General features: G+C 42.3%; 1 protein-coding gene across 6 annotated transcripts in view; it reads left to right on the forward strand.

The window, feature by feature from the left end:
* The window catches only part of PHACTR2 (phosphatase and actin regulator 2), a 237796-nt gene that overhangs the window by 178421 nt on the left and 34015 nt on the right, over positions 1-25360 (forward strand). For 4 of the 6 annotated variants that reach the window (XM_036316601.1, XM_036316602.1, XM_036316604.1 and 1 more), the window contains exons 3-6: positions 2857-2937; positions 7462-7620; positions 13189-13428; positions 20233-20764. In XM_036316601.1, the coding sequence (XP_036172494.1) occupies positions 2857-2937; positions 7462-7620; positions 13189-13428; positions 20233-20764 (1012 nt within the window). The remainder of the gene's footprint in view (positions 1-2856; positions 2938-7461; positions 7621-13188; positions 13429-20232; positions 20765-25360) is intronic. The other 2 variants (XM_036316605.1, XM_036316606.1) reach the window with 1 other exon arrangement.

The following is a 25360-nucleotide window of genomic DNA, read 5'->3' on the forward strand; positions in this document are numbered from 1 at the left end:
TGGATTGTAGAGGGGGCTCCACCATAGCGCCCACCCTGCCTCTACGTGTGTGCAAGCAGGTGAGCACGTCTCAGGAAAGTTCCTGAAATGACTCTTGCTTTGTGTGGCTGTTGGACTAGAATGAACTCTCAGATTCATTCCGATGCAAAACCTTTCCGAGCCTATGAAAGTGTTCGGTGAATGTGCTCTGCAAACATACAGACACTATATAAACAGGAGGCAAATATTTTAAAAGATGAAGAGTGAAATACTTGTTCTTCTGGGAGAGCCGTGGTTGGAACTTAGTGCCCTAACAACATACCTTCCACGCTTAGTCGCCTGCAGTTTGTTCTCATTGGCCCCAAACACAGTTATCTGCTTTATGTGTTAAAAATGTGCTCAGCCAAAGACCAAACAAATAGCCAGAGGCATTTTCCTATCAGGGCCCTGTTTGTAGGAGGTAGAGCCAAGGAACAAAGCTGTGGGTTTTGAGTCTTGGCAGGAAGCCAAGCTGCTGCTTGAAAGCTCCAGGATTTACAAGGAAGAAAGAGGAGGGATTTTTAGCTGAGATTAAGTTGGAATTAAAGCAGCAGAAAATTTAAAGTTAAAATTAAAGCCTGCTCTGGAATCCATGATGGAAAGGCAGAAGCATTCTGGGCTCTCAGATGGTTTTTCAGAGCAAGAATGAAGATTTTGAAAGGTGCTTAACGCAGAGCTTACAGAAGGGCCTTGATTAATGATACAGGGTCCCACAGCATTTGAGCTGGGCGAGCGTCCTTTAGGGATCATCGAATCTCGTCCCTCGGTTTCCAGATAACGGATCAGGAGCCCTGGAACTTGCAGAGACTGCCTGCTGTCACACAACTATTGTAGAAGTTCTGGTGCTAGAATCTAGGACTCCTGACAACCATTTTGTGGTTTCGGCCACTTTACAGAAGCAGCAAACAATTGAAAGTTGTTTCCAAAGAGCAAGGGGCAGACGCCACAATGACTGCATTCTGCAGTTGGCTCCCAGGATGTGGCCTCATCCCCAGGCCCAGGGTGCCACCTGCATCCTCAGACTTAGCAGCACGGCCTCTGTCCCCCACCCCAGCAGCAGGGGATGAGGCCTGGAAGAGGCCTGCCTCCCCTCAGAGCCCCAGTCAAGCTTGAATGGGTCTGTAGGCTCCAGGGGAGACTGCCCTGGTCAGGGCCCTCTAACCACCTGCACAATCTCGGCAGCGTCCCACAGTGTCACTGTGGGTGCTGCTGTTTGGCTTCCTGTGCTGACAGGGATTCCCTCCTCTTTGACCAAAGCCTGAGCAAATCGAAGCTGTAGGTAAATAGCAGCTCTCTTTTTGCCTAAAAGAACTCCCATAAAAGAACAGGCCCTGCTGGCCCCCCCACTTGCAGATAACTTTGCCCACTGAGATCACCAGCATCTAAGTGAGCTGTTGTTACTTCCTTCTGGAAGGGTGGGTAGAGGTTGGGGTGGATGGGGAACCTAAAGGAACAGGGGACGCTTCTGTGTGTGTCTCCATTTGAACCTGTAAAATGTTATCTTACCCCCCCACACACACTATTTCTTTATTTGCTTATTCATTAATTTTCTTGTTGTTTTACATTCTGATTCTATCCAAAAAATTTTGACCAAACCTAGAACAAAGAGCACAAAGGCGGTCAATAGAATATAAATGAAGTCAGGTCGCTGAGGGAGGAGGGGGAAACAGATTTCCCCATGAATTGTCATATGAAATCTGTGTTAAATATCAGCTTTTACCCTGGCCTTTCTGGCAACCAGGTTAAAAAATAAATACACCAATTCTAGTTATCAGAAAGGAAAAATGTTCAATTTCTTCAAGAGAGACTAAGTGTTGCTATTCTGGGGCTCTTGGTGTTACTAAACACTTATTGAGGACTTTCTGGTGCCTAATACAAAGCTCCCAGCCCCAGAGCACCCCTCCCTTCTCCCTCCCTTCCAAGTGTCCTTGCTTCAGGCCACCTGGAGCCGCCTCCCTCTCCGCCCCCAACAAAAAACATGTTCTTAGTGTTATCATTGGCTCTGTTTGTGTGTGTCAGGGCATGGCTTGGGGTAATTGTGTTGTCCAGGGTGTCTCTAGGATTTGCAGATTAGAAGGTCTGGAGTCGGAATTGTAGAGAGGGTCAGAATCCAGTCCTACTGTGGCTACCCAGTGTACCTGTCCTTCCCCAAAGAGCCCTACACCCCTTCTCTGGCCCTTTTTGCTACGTCAGGGTGCTGTTTTGAACAGGGTGTAATTGGAATTTAGATTCTTCCAGAAGAAAGAATAAGCAGTGTTGAGAGTCCCACCCCTTTCCATGACTCGACTTCATCTTCCTAAGACGGGATATGTGGGGGGATATAAGAACACTATATAATTTTCTAGTATGGCAAGGAAAAGAGTTACAGAAATCTGATGTGTTGCACTTTTGTAATAGGATGTGTAAGAGAAAAAACACTGAAAAAGTCATCTCTTCTTTCTGGGTTACCCAAATGTTTACTGAAAGTTTGCTTACTTGTTGATTTTTACTGTAAATATACATATTCTCTATACACATTTTATGTTCATGAAAACCTATGTTTTAGAATGCATCATTACTAAAGAAAGAAATACTTGAAAGTGAGAAGTAGTTGATGTGAAATAATTTCTCTGGATTCTTGGCCCATCACCATCATTTGAAGACCAGACCCAGCGGCTGGGTTTCAGACCAAGGGCTCTGGTCATTGCCCTTGTCCTAATTATGTTGACTCTAATCACTTGTGCTAGACAACTAGAAAAACTGGGGTTTGAGTCCTCCCAGAATGAATGTACTTGGAATGTTTTTCATAATATTTTGAGCAATGACTTGATTCTTACATGTGCTTATTCTTTTTAAAAGTATTAGAAAGGAAGATATCCACAAGACAAAGTAGAGAGGAGCTGATAAGAAGGGGAGTTCTTAAGGAATTGCCTGATCAAGGTGAGGAACTTAATCATGCATTTAAAATAATTTGATCCTTCATTCTTTGGTCCTTCTTTCATTTTCCTTTGAAACTTAAGATGATCGTGGTCTTTGGGAGATAAAGCAGTGAGTGCCGCCCTACGGGAATCTTGCTTTAATTCAGAATGCCTTTGTGGGCTGCAATGAATCTAAGGTCTTCTGGAAAAGAAATTCAATTACCTTTTTGGTGAATCCTTCACCATATGTCACTCTAAACCTAAAGCTCTACAAAGGTACCCTGTAGCTGGAGAAACAGATAAAGACACAAATACTTACGGGACTGCTTCTTATCTCTACTGTTGAGCTTAGGTCTTTCCATGCAAGTTAACTCAGTTGGCGTAAGTGCCGAGTTTAGCTTGGCTCCTGAGTTTGGTTTCTTAAGTCTACCAGTAAAAGTAAAGAGAGAGGAAAGAGATGATTAACATACCTCTCTTGCCCTTTATAATGCACTCAAATGTACAATCAATAAGGCATGAATGGGCAAATTAAGTTAATTTGCTTTATCATTCTCTCAAGTAATTTTTTGTCCTCATTTCTTTGGATCTGTCTCTCACCTTTTCACTAACAATTATTTCCAAGTATTTTTTTCTACCTCTATCTGCTTCCCCTTTTTTCTCTATTCTCCTAAAAAGATAAGAATTAGGTGGAAACTGAGATAGACTTTCAAAAGATTGGTTATTTCTCCAAGTAAATAATACTGAATAATTTTCATTGCTCCCACTACTATTGAAACTGAATAAATTTTTTGTTGCAACATTGTTTTTTACCTCCTGCCTTCCCCCTCCCCAACATTTACTGGGGTAAATTGTTATTATTATACTTTTATAGGAACAAATAATAAGCTATTAAATTGGAGCTCTTCTCCTGATCTATGTTCCTTGCAAAGAAATTAACATCTTTTGGCATTCACTACTTATAAATCCAAGTGACACGCTTTTTCCAACGTCTGAATAATCCAAGTGGAGCTAGGAAATGTTTTACTATTTTATTCTTGCTTCAAAGAAAACAGGGAAGTCTGGAGTGAATACTACTTTTTTTTTTTTTTTAAGCCCTCACAATTTTAGGTATTTTACTTTGATTTCTGGCCTGTTATATATTTCTCCACTCCATTTTATGAATGAATTTTGTCTTCCCTAATTTTCTATTACTTTGAAGCTACTTATTTCCTGCCTGGGACTTTTAAAAATAAAAAATACACATCCTTAATTTTTTTTTTTTCCTTGAAGGTCAGCTCACAGTATAAAAATTTGTCTCCTCTCTAATCTCTCTGGAGGCAGGAGAGGAGTTTCAAATCCACTGACAGCTGAATGCTGCCTGGTCACATCTATTTCAATATTTTAAAAAGGAAAATAAATGAAAATTTATGATTGAAACTGTCAATGAATATTAAAGATAGAGATTAAAGTCCCATTTTTTATCTAATTAAAAATTGTAGCTAGGAAAGAGTGTACTTTTTCTAAAAACAAGTGGCAATTGTAAATCTAAAGAAATGCTTAGTATTGCTTTTTTTTTATTCTTCCTAACCTGTTAAATTATTTGCATGATGGATTACAATTTTATAGACTTATTTCCCCAAAAGTCTGACCTCCTTGACCATTTTATTTACCTTTTGCAGACTGGACATTAAAAGTTTTAAGACACAAAAGAAGAAAAAAAATTTTAACCTAAACATAATATAATAGGTTTTAATGTTTGGGAAGTCATCAATTACTGAATTTTACTTTCACCTTTTGCAGAGTCCCTGTAGACAACTATAGAAATTACCTAATACTTGGACATGCCCGGTGATGCCTATTGGAAATAGAGTCTTTCCCCCTTTTCTGCCAAGAGCTGGAGAAAATAGATTTTTGTCATTTTTCCCTAAACAATTATCTTGATAATTTCAGTCTGTTTTCAGCTCTAGCCAGAGACTGGAAGCTGCTGTGCTTGGTGACAGTCCCCTCTCCTCTGCCACGAGGATTCATTCTTTGCCTTGATCTTCTTGACCTTGCCTTAGCTCTTGACAGTGCTTGTCAATTATGCCCTTCCGTCAGGGAGCCAGATAGACTGTTTAAACCTCTCCAGCTACCCTGGGTTGGACCTTGTCCCGCCCAACTCCATACCCTCCCTCCTAGCTATTATTATTATTCCTTTTAAATTATCCTTTTTACACCAAGATCTAACTTTAATCTAAAATTTCAGGAACTGGTCGTCTCTCTTGAGAAGTTGATGGTCTAGTCCAGCCGTGGGCAAACTACGGCCCGCAGGCCGGATCCGGCCCGTTTGAAATGAATAAAACTAAAAAAAAAAAAGACCGTACCCTTTTATGTAATGATGTTTACTTTGAATTTATATTAGTTCACACAAACACTCCATCCATGCTTTTGTTCCGGCCCTCCGGTCCAGTTTAAGAACCCATTGTGGCCCTCGAGTCAAAAAGTTTGCCCACCCCTGGCAAGTTCAGTCCTCATCTTCTGGTCTTCCCTTCCGTCCTTTTCCTTAGCTTTAACCTGAGGGCATGTAGATGTTTTTGCCTGCTTGCCAGCCTCCTTCCCTTTTCTCTCTTGGTGTACTTTCTAGCCTTCTAAAGAGTCACTCACCTTTTGCTCATACCTGATATTCTCCTGGTCTCTGTTCCTGTATTAACTATATCTCACATACACTTGTTTACCAGAAAGAGGGGAAAGCCCTCCAACCCTCTCATGCTCCTTGCTTAACCTCTTATTTCTATGTGTGCGTTAGCTCTTGGTTTACTCTAATCTCACAACTCTTTTCTGAGTTTTCCCTTTTCTTTGCATATAAATGCTCCTGTAATACTTGGTGTAGGCCTCTTATATAACTTGCCGTCTAGCTCAGTGTCTTCTTCTGCTTTCTCTTGCTGAGCTTTTATTTTACTTACATACATAATCTATATTAAGGACTTAACTTGTTTTAATTCCAAAATAGTATACAAAGCTAGAAAACTTTCTCACACACCAGTTAGCTTCAGTTCTCCTTTGTTTTATTCTTAACGTCTACATTTATTACAGATATGCTTTCTTTTTCTACGGTTTTTCCTTTATAAGAGTAGCTTTATTTCATATCTCAAAGTAAGTATCCTTTCATATTGTCAACGATTACTATCATATGATAATCCAATTTGTTCTTGTAATAATAAATAAGAATATTTTGGTTTCTTTTTGTTTTGACGCATACTCTTTAAAAATGTATTGCCTTAATTTTATTGAAATAGTTAAGATGCACTGGCAATGGCATTGCCTTCAATTATTGTCTATTATTTTTTTATACATGAGTCAGATTAGAGGTGTTTGGAAGTCACATGACTAAGCAAAAACTTTTACATTTTGAACGTGTATAACTTTATGATATGTATATTTTACTTATTAAAATGCCATGCTTGTTTTTGTCAATAAGACCAGCTGATGTCATTGTGAGGCCAAAGCCATTCTCTAGTATTTAATGAAAATTTGGAAGATGGTCTGTTTTATAATGGTTGGCAAAATAAAATTAATCAGAATTGTATACATTAGCAGTAATTATGCATTTCTTCAAGTTTTCTCAGTAAAAACTTCAATTCCTTAATTTTTTTTTTTTTTTTTTTTGCAATGGTAGCAAAGCTTCATAAAATTTTCCAGGGTTAATCTTTACAAGCATTTCGGCAGCTGAATGAAGAGTTTCTGCAAAATCTCTTTTCACTTTAGAAACGCCTAGTAATTGTGAACATTCAGGAGTTGCAATTGGTTATTTGTGATTTAGCTAACATATTAGAAATACTATTTTCAGTTATGATTTTTAAAAATTGTTCTGTAACTACTTTTTCTGCATTTTTTTTACCCCTAATATTTTCAAATTATTATTAAGCCAACTTAAAGACTCTTTGATCAGTTGTATATAACAAAGCACATGAGTTCATTTTAATGTTTTCATAAATAAGATACTGAAAATATAATTAGCCTTGCTACCATCATTCCTTGACTGTAGAGGAGCAGCTGTTCTGCTGCATTAAGTTAACATATCATAGAGGTAATATTCTGCCGATGGTGGTGCTGGGAACATGTCATATCCTCCCACTAATTGTTTGTATGTGTAAGTACATTTCGTATTACTTGTGTATTTTCATTCACCCTGTGTTTTTGGTGCTTGTTAAAATGTCTGTTCCATTTTTCAGGTTATTCCTTTTAGGTTCAGTTTCTGAATGACAAAGAGACTCCTAGTATTGACTTCAACAAAACTTAAGCACAAGAAGAGAGGGACTCTGCTGCCCGAGGGTGTTTTATCACTAGGCTGATCCATCCGACTATCTGAATGGCATCTGGATGCCCCCTCCATAGCTGCTCCCTCCCAAGATGAAGGATTTTCTAGTTCTTTCATTTGAATGAATTATTTAGTAAAACACGGTGAAATAGTACAGGATGTATTTGGTTCCCAGGGCCTGAAACCTGAACCCCACAGTCCTACTAACTGTAAAGCTGGGTTAAGAAAGCCATCCAATTAGACATCTAGGTGTTTCTTTCCCTATTTTAGATGGAGATGTAACAGTTAACTTTGAAAATTCAAACGGGCACATGATACCCATCGGAGAGGAATCTACCCGAGAGGAAAATATAGTAAAATCTGAAGAAGGTAATGGCTCTCTAGCTGGAAAAGCACCACCTCTGGAGGAAAAGGCAGAAGAGAAGAAAGGTAAAATCAAGAGAAACCCCTCATTCTTTTCCTTCACCACAGCTCAATGTCAGGAATCGGGTCTTAGGCTCCAAATAGTGATGTTAAGACCAGTAGAGAGGAAAATTTGCAGACACACAGAGGAGACAAATGATAACTAGTGAAGAGAAATTGGATAGTTTCCTCAAGTAGATGCATCCATTTTATAAGCACATCATTTTAATTTTTTATTAAAGAGGGCTAATTACCGGTAACAATCAGATGGATGGCCTCTTTAATGATTAGCGATGTCTGGGAATATTATCTTTTCCTCAGGAGCTTTTTCTCAGTATCTTCTTTGGAAAAAAAAAAAATGCCAGCATTCAGAACATCTTTCTGTGCTGGTGAGACGTGGCCCCTGTGAGCAACTCAGCTCAGAAGTGAGGGTGTGGCTGGTGCATCCACACACCCAACACTGTGGGTTCTAGTCCAGGTTCTAGAAATTTCTGAGAGAGACTCAGGAATTGTCCCCAGAGATGCTGAGGATTTGGGTTGCTGTACTGGCCTAGCTTCTGCTCAGTGATTTGTCTGTGCAATTGGAAATTTCAGAATATACCAGAGGCAATTATGCCATTCCCTAAAGGCTTCTTTAAGACCTTGCTTTCTGGAGTGACTATGCTATGGTAGGTTGCATAACTGCAAAATTCATGTCTATTAAGGACCCCCAGAATATTTACAAGTTCCTAGTCACTGATTGATCACCTCTGCATACCACTGCTATTACGTGCAGGTACCTCCAAGCCTCATACTCACGCAAACATAAACTGAAACTCCTATAAAGTAAGGCTTTGTTGGAAGTTCTAGATCCCATGCAGCATAAATATGAATCCTCAGGAAATGGACTATTTCCTTCTGCAATGTCTGCCTCTGAGTTGGTGGATGGCAAAAATTTGTCAAACCAAGTTTAGGTTCTGTAGGCATTTTGGGAACTCTTAGAATCTGCTGGAAGCAAACTTTTCTTCTGTTCTTGATCCAAGTCCTTCAAAGACAAAGAGATCAAAAGAGCAACCTGCAGACATTGTGACTTAAAAATCATCTACTCTGGAAGCCCATCACCCCTGTTATTTGCATGTAAATTAGCCTTTAAAAATTTTAGAAGCCTCTGGTAATCTGTTAGAAGTTTATTATTTTGCTTTATTCAATATTAAGTATACTATGGGACTTGTACTTAGTCTTGTTTCTTTGAAGGACTCTAGTTAAGCTTATGAGTATTGATTATGAGAAATTAACTAACATTTTTTCAGGATACTATTCCTGAAACCTAAAGAGAGACAGACCTAAATAGATTTTAAGGGGATTTAGTTGAAAGTATTATCACAAGTAGTGATTTCTTTTATTTTTTTATTCCAACTGTCCTGTTTCACCAAACTGTTACATTTCAAATCCATCTGTGGCCCATGCCTTGTCCATCCTTTGTGCATTGAAGAGTTACATTCTTTATTATGTAACAGTGCCATCTCCGGTGCTCATTTGGTCCGTGTGGGGTGTCCATCAGTGGACTGGCCAGACTTCAAAGGAGTCTTATCAACCTAATAAGAAGTTGCTGACAGTTTTATGTTAATTAAACCAGCAAGCCTTGATGTTCTACAAAGACGATGGCAGATCTCATAGGTCCATGGATATTTGAGAGATGTTTTTGTTTTCTTATTCTTTACTCAGAATGAGTACAGTCAGTTCCTTTTGGTCAAATAAGGTCCAAGATAGCACCTTGCTTGGCTAGTCTGTATATAAGGACATGAGATGCTGGGCATGTCGTCACACCCCCTGTAAGACACATGGCCTCCCTCCCCTGTGCGGATGGTGCACCCACCAGAGCCCCTCTGGGAAGTAAAATGAATGTCACTCATAATTCACATCACAAAACATTATGTTGAATAGGCAATACTTTAATGAACAAAGGTAACCATTTATTTCTCTGTAAAGGTACCATTTAATTCTAAAAACACCGCAAGATTCACTTTTATGTCTGCTCCTCTTCTGATCCCACTTCCTGTTTGAGCTCACTACCTTGCAAATCCACCATCCCAGGTTCTTAATTCACCCTTAATCTTGGGGTGCAGCTCTCCCTTTCCTTTCACAAGAACATTATTTATGCAACCTACCCAAGAGCATTATTTCATCTATTAATTGGTTATGTTTGTAAAACCACGTCATGTGCCTTTAAAGCCTGAGATGCTTGTATCTCTTTTTAAGACAGTATGTCAGTACTTTAGTATTTGAAACATCAGTGTCCAAAAAAAACAGATAACAAGTGGCCTTCACACTGCTCTGTGGGTAGGTTTCACCTCAGACATGTGGGTGGGTGCTCCTGAGGCTCCCGGAGGCACCTGATTCTGGAGTTGGTACAGTAATCTTGGGCCCAGCACTGGAGACTTTTCCCTGAAGACCTTCAGGGCTCCTAGTCTCTCATTAGTCTCTCAGCAAGGGCCCTTAATCATAGAAGAGGCAGAAAAACCGATCTGCAATCCGTTAAGTATAGCTTGGCATTAAATATGAGAAATCTGAAAATTATTGGATGTTATTTCTATTGAGGACTTTCAGTGAAGTAACAAATGATGTAATGCATTTGTGCCAACATAATAATGAAGGTCTGCCATGGGTAAGACTCTGCTGGGGACCAGGAAGAGAGTGGTGAATGAGCAATGGCCTTTGCCTGCAGGCAGATCGTGGCATAGGAGGAGCCAGCACGTGGTACAAAGTGCCAACCACTTGAAAGGCCTGAGTGCAGCAAGTCAAGACCTTCTCACGGGGACAAAAATCGGTCTGTAGGAAGATATTTCTAAACTAAGATTTGAAGGAGACAGCAGTCCAATGCAGGAGAAATGGGGGCAGAGGTGTAGTCTAGGCAAGACAAGACGCATGCAGTTCTCAGGTTTGCTCTGTTATTGAACTAAACTCTCCACGTGGTGGAGGGAGCCAAACATGGAAGTACAGTAAACAGCCATCCTCCAGACTATTGCATGAAACGGTGTCCTTGTCAAGCCAAAGGTCAAGGCAGCCTTTATGAATGAACCTCCTCTGGAAAAGATAATACGCATAGACTCCATCAACTTAATCATGTCTTCAGGTCATATGGCAATAGTTAAAAATATAACTTGACTGAATTCATTATCTCCCAGATAAAAGGAAGAGTTTGTTTTCAACTAGTGCATGTTGTTAATAACTGTCTGCTAATCAGTCACATTCATTGAATAGACAGGATGTTTAAAGTCTTCTGCTTAAAATTTTAGACAATAGTCGTTTATAATTTAGTCAGAAAAGCATACTGTTTGTGTGTGCACACACCCCCCCCCCCAGAATCACCACAGGGTAAACATAAACATCAGCCAGGTGGCAAACACACAGCGGTAATTGGTGGTGTTCGCAGAGGAAGGAGCGGGCCATGCTTCTCCAAGAGCCGGCCGGGCGTTTGCGTGCACTGTGTTCCTTTTCCACCCAGGAGGGATTGTCGTTCCCAAATGTCATAGAGCGAACCGTCTCCTCCTTCCCAGACCCAGAAGCTGGATTCTTTGGGGTATGACTTTAGAATTTAAAGCCATGGGCAGAAAGAAAAAAGATCCCTCCATGGTCTGCCATGAAGGCAGAGGGGAAAATTGTGAGGGTTGGTGGTGTGAAAGGGAATAGAGAGAGCAAGTGTTGTCAGTCCGTTTGGCTCTCACCAGACAATATTATTGGGCTTGAATTCTATACATGATATTATGCTAGGGGCTAACCTTCTAAAGAATGAAGAAGTACTTTATAGAATAGGCTTCTGCCCTACATCAAAAGACTGGCAAGTCAATGTCTAGTTATATGTTTTATGTTAAAACTAGAGGCCCGGTGCATGAATCATGCGTGGGTGGGATCCCTCAGCCTGGTTGGTGATCAGGGCTGTCTCGCCTAGTCCCGATTGGGGCTGGCCAACTGAGGGGGGGGGGGGGGGCTGCCAGAGGTTGGTTGGCTGTGGGAGCGCACTGACCACCAGGGGGCAGCTCCTGCATTGAGCATCTGCCCCCTGTTGTTCAATGCGTATCAGAGCTACCGGCTGGTCACCCGGCCATAACGGTTGCTTAGGCTTTTATATAGAGAGATAGATGTTTTAGGTGTGCATTAACTTGTGTTGTTCTCAAACCTAACTGACTTCTGTGATTCAGTGGCCTCCTGGTTCAGACCAGGTAGGTGAAGAGAGTCACTGCTCAGTTGGGGAGACGTGATATATAAACAGAAAGGCAAACACAAAGCAGCCTCTGATGCATGTTGAACCTGTAGCTACAATAAATTCATGTGCAGGAGGGGTCAAGTTGGGCTACAGTGGCTGAGGTGGGTTTCACAGCGGAGGGAGGATAAAAGAAGTTCTACTGATTACTTACCATAGCTTGAGTCATTTTTATGGTGGTTATATCAGTGGTTTGATGGGGATGTAGAAACACGGGGTGAGGGGGGTGAAGTCCTCATTTTCTAGGGTAAGAAACGTGATGCATGCTAATATTGAACTTTTTCTTGCTCACTCAATAATGGGAGGAAACATCCAGGGAAGGCTTAGCCTTGTCTGAATACTGTCTTACGTTTTTTTATTGTGCTCCATCTATAAAGAAATGCTGCTTAGCTCTTTGGACCAGAACTGTATTTTCATGTCAGTCAATCACTATTAGGAAAAATACGGATGCGACTATATGAATGAGCATTCCATATCTCCACTTTCAGTAATGAGAGACAAATACTATTTCTCCTCAGCTAGGGCTAGGCAAAACCTTGTGAGAGGTTCATATTCTTAGATACAAAATTGTTAAAAAAAAGTTTAACCCTTGTCTTTTCAAAATTGTTACTTGTGTTACTTATGTTTTTACATCACAAAACAAGTTTGGTAGTTTTTGGATTCTGTCCCTGTAGTCGTGGCACTGTTAGGACAGGCCAGAGGAAGCTGTTGTAAGACAGGAAGCTGCCCGACTGCACCAGGAGAGCTTGAGAAAACAGTTCATCCTTTGGTGCATTGTGTTTCCTGTAAAGGGTTCCACAGAGGCTCCCTTAGCTTAGAAAGTTACTGGGTTTTGACCCCAGTGAGGCAGAGCACCACCCGTCTGGTTGATGAGTCTTAAGTTCTGACAGCAAGGGGACCAAGGTAACTGTGGGTCCAGCCATCACGGGTAGTAAGCCCCTCACCCCGTGGTGGTGTGTGTAATGTGCTGATCAGTCACTCTCGGGAGCCCTTCAGTTTTGTGAAATTCAATGTAGCAATCATGCTCACACCATCATCCAGCAGCCACCAATTCAAGGCTGGTGTCAGCCCCTGACGATGGACATTTATATTCATCCTGAATGTAACTTCATCAACATCACTTGTGCAACCCTGTGTTATCACAGGAATGATTCATGTCCCCAGACAACGCAGCCTGGTTTGGCTTTCAGCCTTTGTTCTGACCCCAAACATGGCTCTCTCTGGTGCAGAACGCCACCCTGGTTCCCAAGGGCCAAGCAGCTGCATGTTTGTATCGCTGTCACCGTTTGTCTCACTCCGGCTATATATGGCGTGTGTCTGTATCAGTCTGCTACTGTTCACTTTCTCATTTGTAGAGAACACTGAAAACCACTCTGAAACACCGGCAGCTCCTGCTCCACCTCCTTCAACTCTTCCTAAGCCTAAACCCAAACCTAAGCCCCCCAAAACAACTGTGCCTCCAAAAGGGGCTGCTGCTGGGGCCAGCCCCAAGGGTGACGAAGTGCCTCCTATTAAAAAAAATACCAAGGCTTCTGGTAAACAGGCCCCCATCCCTCCACCCAAGCCAACAAGCCGAAACACGACCCGAGAGGCTGGTAAGTATGCCCCCAGTGGTGTTGAGTCCAGGGTGCACGGCTCTGGGGTGGGGCTGATTTGGATGGTAGCCTTTTGATTGTCTGGTGTCTTAGGGTGGAACACCAGTGCGTTTAGCTTTGACACCGAGAATGCCCAGGAGATTCCTTTGTTGCTATCTCCATCAAAAGAAAGTTGACCAGTTGATTAGTTGACCTCATTAGTTTAGGGGTGAATAGACCTCTTTCATCCTGAGTAGCCACTTATCTGCACGAGGACCTTCAGAAAGAAACAGGAAAGCAGTGTGTCTGGTGAATGGTGATGATCTGATATGATATTATTTAGACATCAACTGGCCTTCTACCTGTTTGAGTTTATGGGTAGATTTTTGGCTTGGGTTTTCTTTCAGAATGTCTTAGGTTTGCACGTAAAAATGTGACACTGCATCTTTGACATAGTTGCTGTATTGTATTGTCTTAAATATGTGCACATACCTAGTCATTTATCTATTCATAAACGACAAAGTTTGGGTCAGCCCACCACTCTCTATTGAGTCATTCCTGTTTCAGCAGAGTTGAAAGTTACATGCTCAGAGCTCCCTCCGCCCCAGAGGACTTTAATCGGTTAGCAGGAAAGCATCCTACTGTGTGGTTACAAGTCACTATTGCAGTTCACCAGGGCAGTGGTCGGCAAACTGCGGTTCGTGAGCCACATGCGGCTCTTTGGCCCCTTGAGTGTGGCTCTTCCACAAAATACCACATGCGGGTGCGCACGTACAGTGCGACTGAAACTTCGTGGCCCATGTGCAGAAGTCAGTATTTTGTGGATGAGCCACACTCAAGGGGCCAAAGAGCTGCATGTGGCTCGTGAGCCGCAGTTTGCTGACCACTGCACCAGGGGATGTTTTGGTGATCTACAGCATCTGCAGGGGATATGTATCCAGCTCTCCTTTCACATTAGATACGCTTAACCCAAAGGGAGCGCCCATCTTCTAGTGAAGTGGCATGAGGAAGCCCACCATGCCACCCAGTTTTTATGAGACATTAATCAAAATACACATGCTAGGTGGCTTTTTGCCATTAACACGTGCATAAAAGTCCTGTCTTTTAGCAAACCTTATTTGCCGGGGTCCAACCCCAGCAGGTCCAGGGGTCCCCAAAGGTGTGGATGGAGTTGGCGAAGAAGGAATGACACGGAGACAGCGTTCAGTTGATCAGCAGCCTAGCCAGGATCTCTAGCCAGGATCTCCAGCCAAGTTCTGGTCTGGATCTCCAGAGAGGTTCTGCTTAGGATCTCCAGCCAGGTTCTGTGTCCATGTTCTCTTGCTAGGTTCTCCAGGTTCTCCAGCCAGGCTCTGTAGCCATGTTCCCTCGCTAGGTTCTCCAGCCAGGTTCTGTCCAGGTTCTCCAGTCAGGTTCAGTCACCAGGTTCTAGTCAGGTTCTCTTGCCCATTTCTGTAGTCAGGTTCAGTCCAGGATCTTTTGCCATGTTCTCTCCAGCGAAGTTCTTCTGTCTCTAGAGAACGTTCTGTGGAGGTTCTGTGCCTCCTGGTTCTGTCTCTCTTGGTTCCGTATTCTAAGTTCTGTGTCCTAAGTTCTGTGTCCTAAGTTCTGTGTCCTAAGTTCTGTGTCTTGCTGTCTTGTTATATCTGTATTTATACCAGTTGATTCAATCCTATCAATCTCTATTACAAAGGTTAGGGCGTTTCTTATCTCCATGCCAGGGAGTAAAGATTATGTAGCTTAAGCATGATTGTTCGTAGTTAAAGTGATTAATTACCCACCTGGCACTTAGTTAAGAGGTTTTATTCCCTCCCTAACTTCAGGGGAAAATCCCTACCTGGGGAAACAACCTTTCTCAGAGACCTTGGTTAAAACACATAGTGCCAAGAAAGTGAGCAAACATATTAAGAACAGTATGCCATATATGCCTGGTCCCTTGAAACAGCAAGCATGGACCGGCTCCCGACAAATTCCCCCTTTTTTATTTTTTAAAAGCGGGCATTAAAAAGAAAAACCCGAAATGCTCTCTTGTATCCATTTTAAGAGTAGGATTGGCGCTTTCCGCTATTACCTGAGTCCTGATCTATCACCCCAGGGAGAGCTTGCCAATCCTACACTTTCCCGGGGTGGAAAGGCTGCAGTGGGGTTAAGGATAAGGCTCCTTGGGCCTACCTTCTCCCATGCCTTTACATTTACCTTTCCTTCCTCAGAAAAGCATGGACATATTTCTTGTATAAAACGTTCTGTCTGACTGGGAGTAACCTTAATTCCTCTGCTAGCAAGCATATGTGTTAAAAGATCAATACAGAGTCTTATTTCTTTAGACTCAGTATGGCACATCTTCTTAATCTAAAGATCAATACAGAGACTTCTTTCTTTGGACTCCGTATGGCACATCTTCTCAATCTAAGAACCAATACAGAGTCTTCTTTCTTTGGACTCAGTATGGCACATCTTCTCAATCTAAGTTCTGTACTATCCACCTTCTTACCCTACTTATCCTCTATAGGGGGGTTTGCAGCACCCTGGTGGAGTCCTATCCGTCCCGAATGTGGGGGTTCTCAATGGGGGGGGGCTTACCTAGGGGAATCTGTTCCAGGGGTTCCCAAAGGTGTGGACGGAGTCAGCGAAGACTATCCACCTTCTTCCTATGGTGGAGTCCGATCCATCCCGATTGTGGGGCAAAGACTATCCACCCTCTTTCTACGGTGGAGTCCTATCTGTCCCGAGTGCGGGGCACTTGCCTAGGGGAATGGGGGGCTTACCTAAGGGTCCCTGTTCAGACGCCGTATGCCGGGGTCCAACCCCAGCGGGTCCAGGGGTCCCCAAAGGTATAGACGGAGTCGGCGAAGAAGGAAGGACACGGAGACAGTGTTCAGTTGATCAGCAGCCTAGCCAGGATCTCTAGCCAGGATCTCCAGCCAAGTTCTGGTCTGGATCTCCAGAGAGGTTCTGCTTAGGATCTCCAGCCAGGTTCTGTGTCCATGTTCTCTTGCTAGGTTCTCCAGGTTCTCCAGCCAGGCTCTGTAGCCATGTTCCCTCGCTAGGTTCTCCAGCCAGGTTCTGTCCAGGTTCTCTAGTCAGGTTCAGTCACCAGGTTCTAGTCAGGTTCTCTTGCCCATTTCTGTAGTCAGGTTCAGTCCAGGATCTTTTGCCATGTTCTCTCCAGCGAAGTTCTTCTGTCTCTAGAGAACGTTCTGTGGAGGTTCTGTGCCTCCTGGTTCTGTCTCTCTCGGTTCCGTATTCTAAGTTCTGTGTCCTAAGTTCTGTGTCCTAAGTTCTGTGTCCTAAGTTCTGTGTCCTAAGTTCTGTGTCTTGCTGTCTTGTTATATCTGTATTTATACCAGTTGATTCAATCCTATCAATCTCTATTACAAAGGTTAGGGCGTTTCTTATCTCCATGCCAGGGAGTAAAGATTATGTAGCTTAAGCATGATTGTTCGTAGTTAAAGTGATTAATTACCCACCTGGCACTTAGTTAAGAGGTTTTATTCCCTCCCTAACTTCAGGGGAAAATCCCTACCTGGGGAAACAACCTTTCTCAGAGACCTTGGTTAAAACACATAGTGCCAAGAAAGTGAGCAAACATATTAAGAACAGTATGCCATATATGCCTGGTCCCTTGAAACAGCAAGCATGGACCGGCTCCCGACACTTATTTTCCCTAAAATCAGCAGCAACGTTCTTGCAATCAGCTACCATGATTTGCCTTGTTGTTGATCTTTTTCCCTTTGTAATTCATGAGTTGACGGTATGACAGATCTCTGAATGTAGATAGATGTCTCCTTCCTTGTGTCCCTCTCTTCGGCCTTTGACCTTGAGTGCTGGGTCTCTTCTAATGAGGGCTAAATGAAATGTCTCAGAATGCCCTGCCAACAATGCGTTCAGGCCATTTCCTGAGGGACCAGCTGCCCTCACATGTCAGCATCCATTCTTGTTGGCATCTGTGTTTTCCTGACTGCCTAGCACACCGTAGGATCAGCCTCATGTGATATAGGCTCTGATCCACTTCTTCAAGAAAAGCTCCAAGCTGGAGGCCAGTCCTTGGCCTCACACATCCTTCCCTCTTCCTCATACCCCACATGGGAGCAGCTCGCTACGGGCTCGGCTTACACTCCGTCTTCCTTCTCTCAGAAGAAAGCTGATTAATGCCAGGGTAGGGGACAGCTTCCATGAAAGATTTTTGAGTTATTTCCAGATATTTTATAACTTGAAGGTTTATTTACAGACTCATGATGTTCCTAAGAGAATAGTACAGTCATGTTATCCATTATATTTAAAGAAGCCCGACTGGACCACAGTGTATATAAAAATGTTGCTATTCACGGGGCTGCCACAGAGAAACGGTTGCATTGAAGTACACTATCAAGTCCGTCATACAAGGATCCTTTTGTCAAATATTGATAACACTCCATCAGAATCCAGCTGATACTCCATTTGTAACCACTTAGAACTTTCTACATGGTAATGTTTCACTTGAACAACGTTGACCTTTTAGAAAGTTACTTCAAATGCTGTTCTTGATGTTCACTCAGATGTTTTTAGTTCTCAAGGAAAGCTATCGGTTAAGATTCTATTTCTATTACCTAATTAGTATACACCTCCAGGTGACCAGATAGCTGTTTGGCACAGTCAGCTAAATTGCCCATGAAATAAGGCAAAATCTCCTATCTTGGGTTCTTTCTCCTACAGTGTCATGCACTTTGATAACAACAAAAGCAGTTAACTGGGAGAGGTGGCATTTCTTTTTGGTCCTAGCCTTCACTCAAGGTGACTTAAGCAACATGGCTGATTTCAGCAAAGTCCTGTTCGAATTGCTATGTGGAAGGGATTATGTTCAATTTACCTAAGAAAATAATTGAACATGTTTAGACATCAAATCCTTACCATATTTGTTGTGAAAAATAAATTTAGAATGGACTTAGATTGCAGGAGTTTGCTTAATTTGTTTGTCTTAGAAACAAGTGAAGATTGCTAACTTCAAAAAAGTAGAATTAACCACGGCTGACTGGCTGCAGGCAAACTGTCCCATGAACCAGTCTATCAAGAGAGAACTAACCATGAAAAAAAAAATAGTATTGACAGGCCAGACTTGGAGGAGGAGAATACTAGTTATTGTGTATATCTAAAATAATAAAGCCCCAAGCTATGTAGACTTCTTGTAAGCCTGGATCTTGTCACTATGTGAGACTGGCTTCTTGTAGTATATCAGAATTGGTGAAGTCTTCCATCTCATTGTCTATTCCTTTATTTGTTCTTCATCTCGGGACCCTCCCAATTGACTTAACCAGAGGTAAGTTACAATAACATCTGTGTGCACTTCAGATTGGCTTCACAATACTAATCAGATATTGTCTGATAGCTCTGTGGAAGGCAGTTTAACCCCTCATGAAAAAGAGGGGCATACAACATTACAATAGAAAAAGCAATTAGGAAAAATGTGTAGGTCCTAGAGCTCATGAAACAAAAGTGCGTTCTCATAGGAGTCTAACTGTATTTCCTAAGATCATATAAAGGAAGGAGAGCTAACCTTTCTTTTCCTAAAAATGGTTTGGTTAAATAAAGGCAGCTCTATCCAGAAGTAGGCAAACACACCACTGACCAAGTCCCTAGAGCAGCGGTTCTCAACCTGTGGGTCGCGACCCCTTTGGCGGTCAAACGACCCTTTCACAGGGGTCGCGTAAGACCATCCTGCATATCAGATATTTACATTACGATTCATAACAGTAGCAACATTACAGTTATGAAGTAGCAACGAAAATAATTTTATGGTTGGGTCACAACATGAGGAACTGTGTTTAAAGGGCCAGAAGGTTGAGAATCACTGCCCTAGAGGAACATAAGCAGTTGTCAGAAGATCCAATGATACTCTTTTTCTTCAAATTATTCAACTAGTACCCACTTAGACTTTTTTTGTAGAAAAGAAATGTTTCTGCCTTTGATATTTTGCAGGAAACTTGACTTTTACAGGTGGCCCTGTGCTTTTACTCTGTCCGTCACCATTGCCCATGGTGGTACGGGCCAGCACGGCAGGCTTCTCACTGGGGCCATGCGGAGAGCTGGGTTAGAGTTCATTCCCTTAGCAGTAAGATGAGAACATTGCTTTTGGCCCAGAAAGGAGCTGGTGGTATATACCCAGGCCTCTTCTGAGTGTGGGCCACGCCATTCCCAGGAAGACACCATAGAACCTGCATCACTTGTGGTGAGCTCAGCCTTGTGCTAAGCCCAGACAGCTGCCGGTGTCTGTCCTCTGCACATGATAGTACCCGTACTTTGGAGCATGCAGGGGCTTTTTCAGGTCACCCAAAAGGCAAGGAGCTGAGGACTCCCTTTGGCTGGCCCCGTAAAGACTAGAGGAGGGCCCTAACCGGTTTGGCTCAGTGGATAGAGCGCCTGCGGACTGAAGGGTCCCAGGTTCGATTCTGGTCAAGGGCATGTACCTTGGTTGCAGGCACATTCCCAGTAGGGGGCGTGCAGGAGGCAGCTGATCGATGTTTCTCTCTCATTGATGTTTCTAACTCTCTATCCGTCTCCTTTCCTCTCTGTAAAAATTCAATAAAATATATATTTTTTTAAAAAAGACTAGAGGAGGGAGAAACAAAGGACCCTTATCTCTTTGGGTTTTGCCTCAAGCATCACTCCCTCTTTGACTGGAGGCAGGGAGGGGGCAGAAAACAAAACCATTATCATTTTCTTTTAGTCATTTGTTTTTCAATACATTTAAAAATTTTTAAGGGGATGTTGTCATTGACAATTGCAGCTTGGTTAGCTTGTTTGGAAAGTGCTGTCTTCTCTGACTTTTAATGCAAAATCTCTCTATTTTAGCTGGTTCTTCTCATTCCAAAAAGACTACGGGCTCCAAAGCATCAGCGTCACCATCTACTTCTTCTTCGTCTTTTCTCAAAACTTCAAAGGAGACAGTTTCTAGCAAAACTGGGACGGTGGGAACCACAAAGGGCAAGAAAAAAACTGGCAAGCGGCCCACGCCTCGGCCATCCTCAGATGCAACCACTGCTGGTACTTCCGACCTTAAAGGAAAGCCATCGGAGGCCAAGGTGGAGAGTCTCAAAACTGAGCCAGCGGGCCCTGAGACCGAGGAGCTGAGCACAGGCAAACCCAAGTCTGCGGTCCCTCCACCGCCTGTGACCCCTCCCCCTCCTCCCCCGGACCCCCATCTTGTTCTGGAGGAACAGTGCGTTTTTGCTGCAGACACTCCTATTGTCCTGGTCAGCAATGGAGATGACGTGCCCGTCCCTACCTTAGACGCGAGTCAGCTTCTCTGGACTGAAGAGCCGACAAACACAACCACTGTCCACTCAGGCACTGGCTTCAGTGTTAGCAGAGAAAATGCAAAATGGTAAGTCGGGTCCCCAACCCCATATTCCCTCTGCGTTCCCCGAAGCTGAGTACTAAAGATCACTAAACCATTCTACTGGAAACAAGGGAACTACTTTGTTTTCTTTTATAATTTAATCTAGTGACTGTTAGACCAACACATGTCATCCAGCCATTGGTTTTGCATAGCCCTGTCGCAGGAAGGCCACGGGCTGGGCACAGTGACATGGGCCTTTCACGTACATTTAGAGCTGCTTCCTCACTCCTCAGCAGTCCTTTCTTTTCCCTAAGCTGTTCCCTTCTCTTTCCTTGCAGTGGTTAAGTCTTTACCACTTGTCTAGGTTGCTCATCCACTCCTGCCTACCTTCATTTCAACAAGTTATTTAGCCGTCTCCTTCTCTAGGAAAATAAAAGCCATCAGGAAAGAACTCTGTCAAATTCCAACTCCTTTTCCTCCAACGTCAGAGCGGCTCTGCTTCTTGCTTCTTTAACTCCCCACCCAACTAAATGTTATCTCCTCTGTGGAGCCTTTCGGTGCTCATCCAGACAGATTTGGTTATTGCATCTACTCTGACAATGCTTTTCCTAACTGGGACAGAACTAACCAACACATGTCTTATTGACCTCAGTATCCCAGCAACCAGTGCAGAAGCTGGTATGCCACAGGCATGCCATCATCTAGTTGCCTAAGCCACGAACCTGGAATTCATCCTAGGGTCCTCCTCCTCCTCTGTTCACTGCATTATTCACAGAGTCCTGTACATATTCTACTTAAAGGTAAATGAGCCATGTTAGCTGTCCTGACACACAGGCTGCCAGATTATAGTGGACACCAACTCTGTCTAGGGAAGGCTTAGACCTCGTAAATCCAGCCTCTTTTCTATTGTTTTAAGACAACGGGGGGATGGGAGCATGAGTTTGTGTGTGGGGGGGAGGTTGGGGGTTAATGGGGGGGATGAGGACACATTTGTAATACCTTAACTAATAATAAAAAATAAAAAAAAAGTAACTAAATTTCCCAAAATGCAAAAAAAAAAGAGAATAAAACCAAATTCACTCTTCAAATCACTTAATATTTCCTTTTTCAAAAAAATCTTAATCATGTTTTAAAACATTGATTTGAATCAATAGACTAAAATATTAACTTGATTCAATGACTGATGATAACCTTCATTGGTTGAATACCTATTACTGTCAGGAACAGTCAGTTATTTAGTTCACACAAGCTTCCCTGAAATATTTCTGTTTAATAGGTGAGAAAACTGACACTGAGAGAAGTAAAATAGTTTTCCACGATTACCCAGGTAGTCAGTGGCAGAGCTGGGTAGACCCAGGATTGTACAACACATTCCATGCCCTAAGTATTTTATAAGTTTCCAAAGTAGTTGCTTCCACTTCTCCTGCTTTTTTTTATGTGTTCATTCTTGATTTTTATTTGTTTGTTTTTTAATATATTTTATTGATTTTTTTACAGAGAGGAAAGGAGAGGAATAGAGAGTTAGAAACATCAATGAGATGCCCTATCTGGTTTGGCTCAGTGGATAGAGCTTCGGCCTGCAGATTGAAGGGTCCTGGGTTCAATTCCGGTTAAGGGCACTTACCCAGGTTGCGGGCTCAGTCCCCAGTAGGGAGGCAGCCAATCAATGATTCTCTCTCATCATTGATGTTTCTATTTCTCTATCCCTCTCCCTTCCTCTCTGAAATCAATAAAAATATATATATTTAAAAAGAAAAAAAAAACATTGATGAGAGAGAAGCATCGATCAGCTGCCTCCTGCACAACCCCTACTGGGGATGTTCCCGCAACCAAGGTACATGCCCTTGACCGGAATCGAACCTGGGACCCTTCAGTCTGCAGGCCAATGCTCTATCCACTGAGCCAAACCGGCCAGGGATTTTTTGTTTATTTGTTTGTTTTGCTCTTTTTTGTTTTATCATCTTGAGCACCATCATTCAAAGGAAAGCCAAGGAATGATAAATAAAGGTTAATTACTTTCTTTGTTTGACATGCTAATAAATGCTATGGGAACAGAAGATGTTGAGATGAGTAGTTATGGTATCCCTAATACTTCCAGCACTTAGCAAATGTCTTTATTTATAGTGAGTGTTTTCCAGCATCAATTCCAACCTTTAGACCTACACAGTCCTTCTTTCAGCATGTGTTTTCGCTTGCCTTCTGTGTGCTGGGCAGTGTACCAAGCACCAAAGATACAAAAGTGAGCAAGACATTATAATTAACTCTACTTCTTACCAAAATGATATCCAACATGGCCAGGAAGTTTAAGATAGGCCTGTACTTAGGGACGTAGATTGAATATATGCGTTTATTTTTCAATACAAGGTGCAACCTATAAAGTGATTCCGTAAGTGGTCTTCAGACTGAGAGGGCCCGTATCCAAAGGTGATCTGACTGTCCAGCTCACTTCCACAAACACTTAGGGAGGACACTGTGTTGTGCGAAGCGCCATGCTGCATGCTGGGGGCGATGTCAGTCTTCAGCCAAGAGCTCGCAGGACTGTCAGACGAGAGCGCTGAGCATCTGCTCTCCATTTCCACTGGGACTGTGATCAGACAGAGTGAGCTTAGGACATAATGAGCCATCGGAGTTTGCATAATAGGCTTTCCTGTCACTCAGGGCAACTACCCTGCTTTCCTAGAAGAGAGCAGAGGGATTTTTCTTCCTATATTCTTCAAAATAACGTTAAATTACAGCTCATCCCGCAGGGATGGTTTGCGTTGCTCTCGAGTTAATGAGCCTGAAATAAGTAGTCTCCCAAATTTCCTTCCAAATTCTTTCTTCTGTTTTTAAGCGGATATTGGAATTTGAATTTCTGGCTCTTAGTCACTTGCTTTACTTAGAACTCTCCCCCAGTTATGTTTAGTCAACGAATGTGTGAAATCCTGTCGTCTTATGAAGGGGCTTCTGTTTGGAATACAAATATCAGAACTTTAAAGAAGACAAGCGGCCATGTGTAAAAATACCTACCTCTGTTCACACATTGCAGGGTGGTAACTGTTTGGTAGATTTCCCTTCACTGGCAGCTTCGCCAGTACCGTGGATGTCTGGTATAACTGAAGGCAGAAACCAATAAGCCCATCTGGAGCCCATATTCAAAAGGGACTTGAATTTGTTTAGTCCATTTCCACAAACATTCACGGAGTGCACTGTGTTATCTAATGTGCCCAGGAGATTCTGAGAAATATAAAAGCCAAATCATGAGTTGACTGATGTAAAATTGGAGTATAATATTTAACATTAAATGTAAACAATAATATAACTTATAACCCATTATAACTTATAATACTAAGCATAAATAAAATATCATATAGCATAACATTTAATAGGTAGACCAGGAGACTGAAGTCTGGGTTCTAGACTGGACTTGCTTCCATGGTTGGGCAATTCGCTCATGGCTCTCCTGGGTTCCATGAACTATAAATTATCTGCCCTCCTTATGCTATAGAACAGTTGTAAGTTATAAATGTATTGCAGAAGTCTTTGCAAACTATAAAACATTGTAAAATACAAGGGAGGTTAAAATAGTAATCGATAACATAAATTAATGAATGAACGAATACCAGGGCTTAATCCTGAAGTATCTTGTTTTGCTCTTCAGAATGCGTTATTAATTGGCAAATCTTTTAAATGGGTTGTGGTCACCCACAGTTGCAAACAAGAATGGCCTCCAGTGGCAACCAACTAGAAATCCAGACTACGGAAAAGCTTACCCATAAAATAGATCTTCTCTCATTTAAAATGAGATTTCACACTGTGGAAACAGTATGGTGGTTCCTCAAAAGATTAAACATAAACTTGCCATGTGGTCCTGTAATTCTTTTTCTGTATATATTGCCAAGAGAATTGAAAGCAAGTACTCAAACGATACTTGTACACCGAGATTCACAGCAGCATTATTCACAATAACCAAAAGGTAAAGACAACCCAAATGTTTGTCAGCTGATGAATGGATAAGCAAAATGTGGCATATACATACAATGGTATATGATTCAACCTTAAAAAAGGAAGGAAATTTTGACATATGCTACCAAATGGATAAACCTTAAAGACATACTAACTGAAGTAGGTCGGACACAAAAGGACACATGTATAATTTCAATTATATGAAGCACCTAGAATAGTAAATTTCATAAAGACAGGAAGTAGAATGGTAGCTGCCAGGGCTGAGAGGGACAATAGGAAGTTATTATTTAATGGGTACAGAGTTTCCGTTTGGGAAGATGAAAAAGTTCTGGAGATAGATGGTGGTGATGGTTTTACACAATGTCGATATACTTAATGCAACTGAACTGTGCACTTAAAAATGGGTAAAATGTTAAATTTTATGCCATGTACATTTTTTTCTTTATTGATTAAGGTATTTATCCCCCCATTCCCCCCACTCATGCCTTCACTCCCCTGTTGCCTGTGTCCATTGGTTAGGCTTATATATATTCATACAAGTCCTTTGGTTGATCTCTCCTCCTTACCTCCACCTTCCCCTACCTTCCCTCTGAGGTTTGACGGTCTGATTGTTGCTTCTCTGTGTCTGTTTTTGTTCATCAGTTTATGTTGTTCATTATATTCCACAAATGAGTGAGATCATGTGATATTTATCTT

The sequence above is a fragment of the Myotis myotis genome, unplaced genomic scaffold, assembly GCF_014108235.1.
Source record: "Myotis myotis isolate mMyoMyo1 unplaced genomic scaffold, mMyoMyo1.p scaffold_m19_p_7, whole genome shotgun sequence".
Taxonomy (NCBI): domain Eukaryota; kingdom Metazoa; phylum Chordata; class Mammalia; order Chiroptera; family Vespertilionidae; genus Myotis; species Myotis myotis.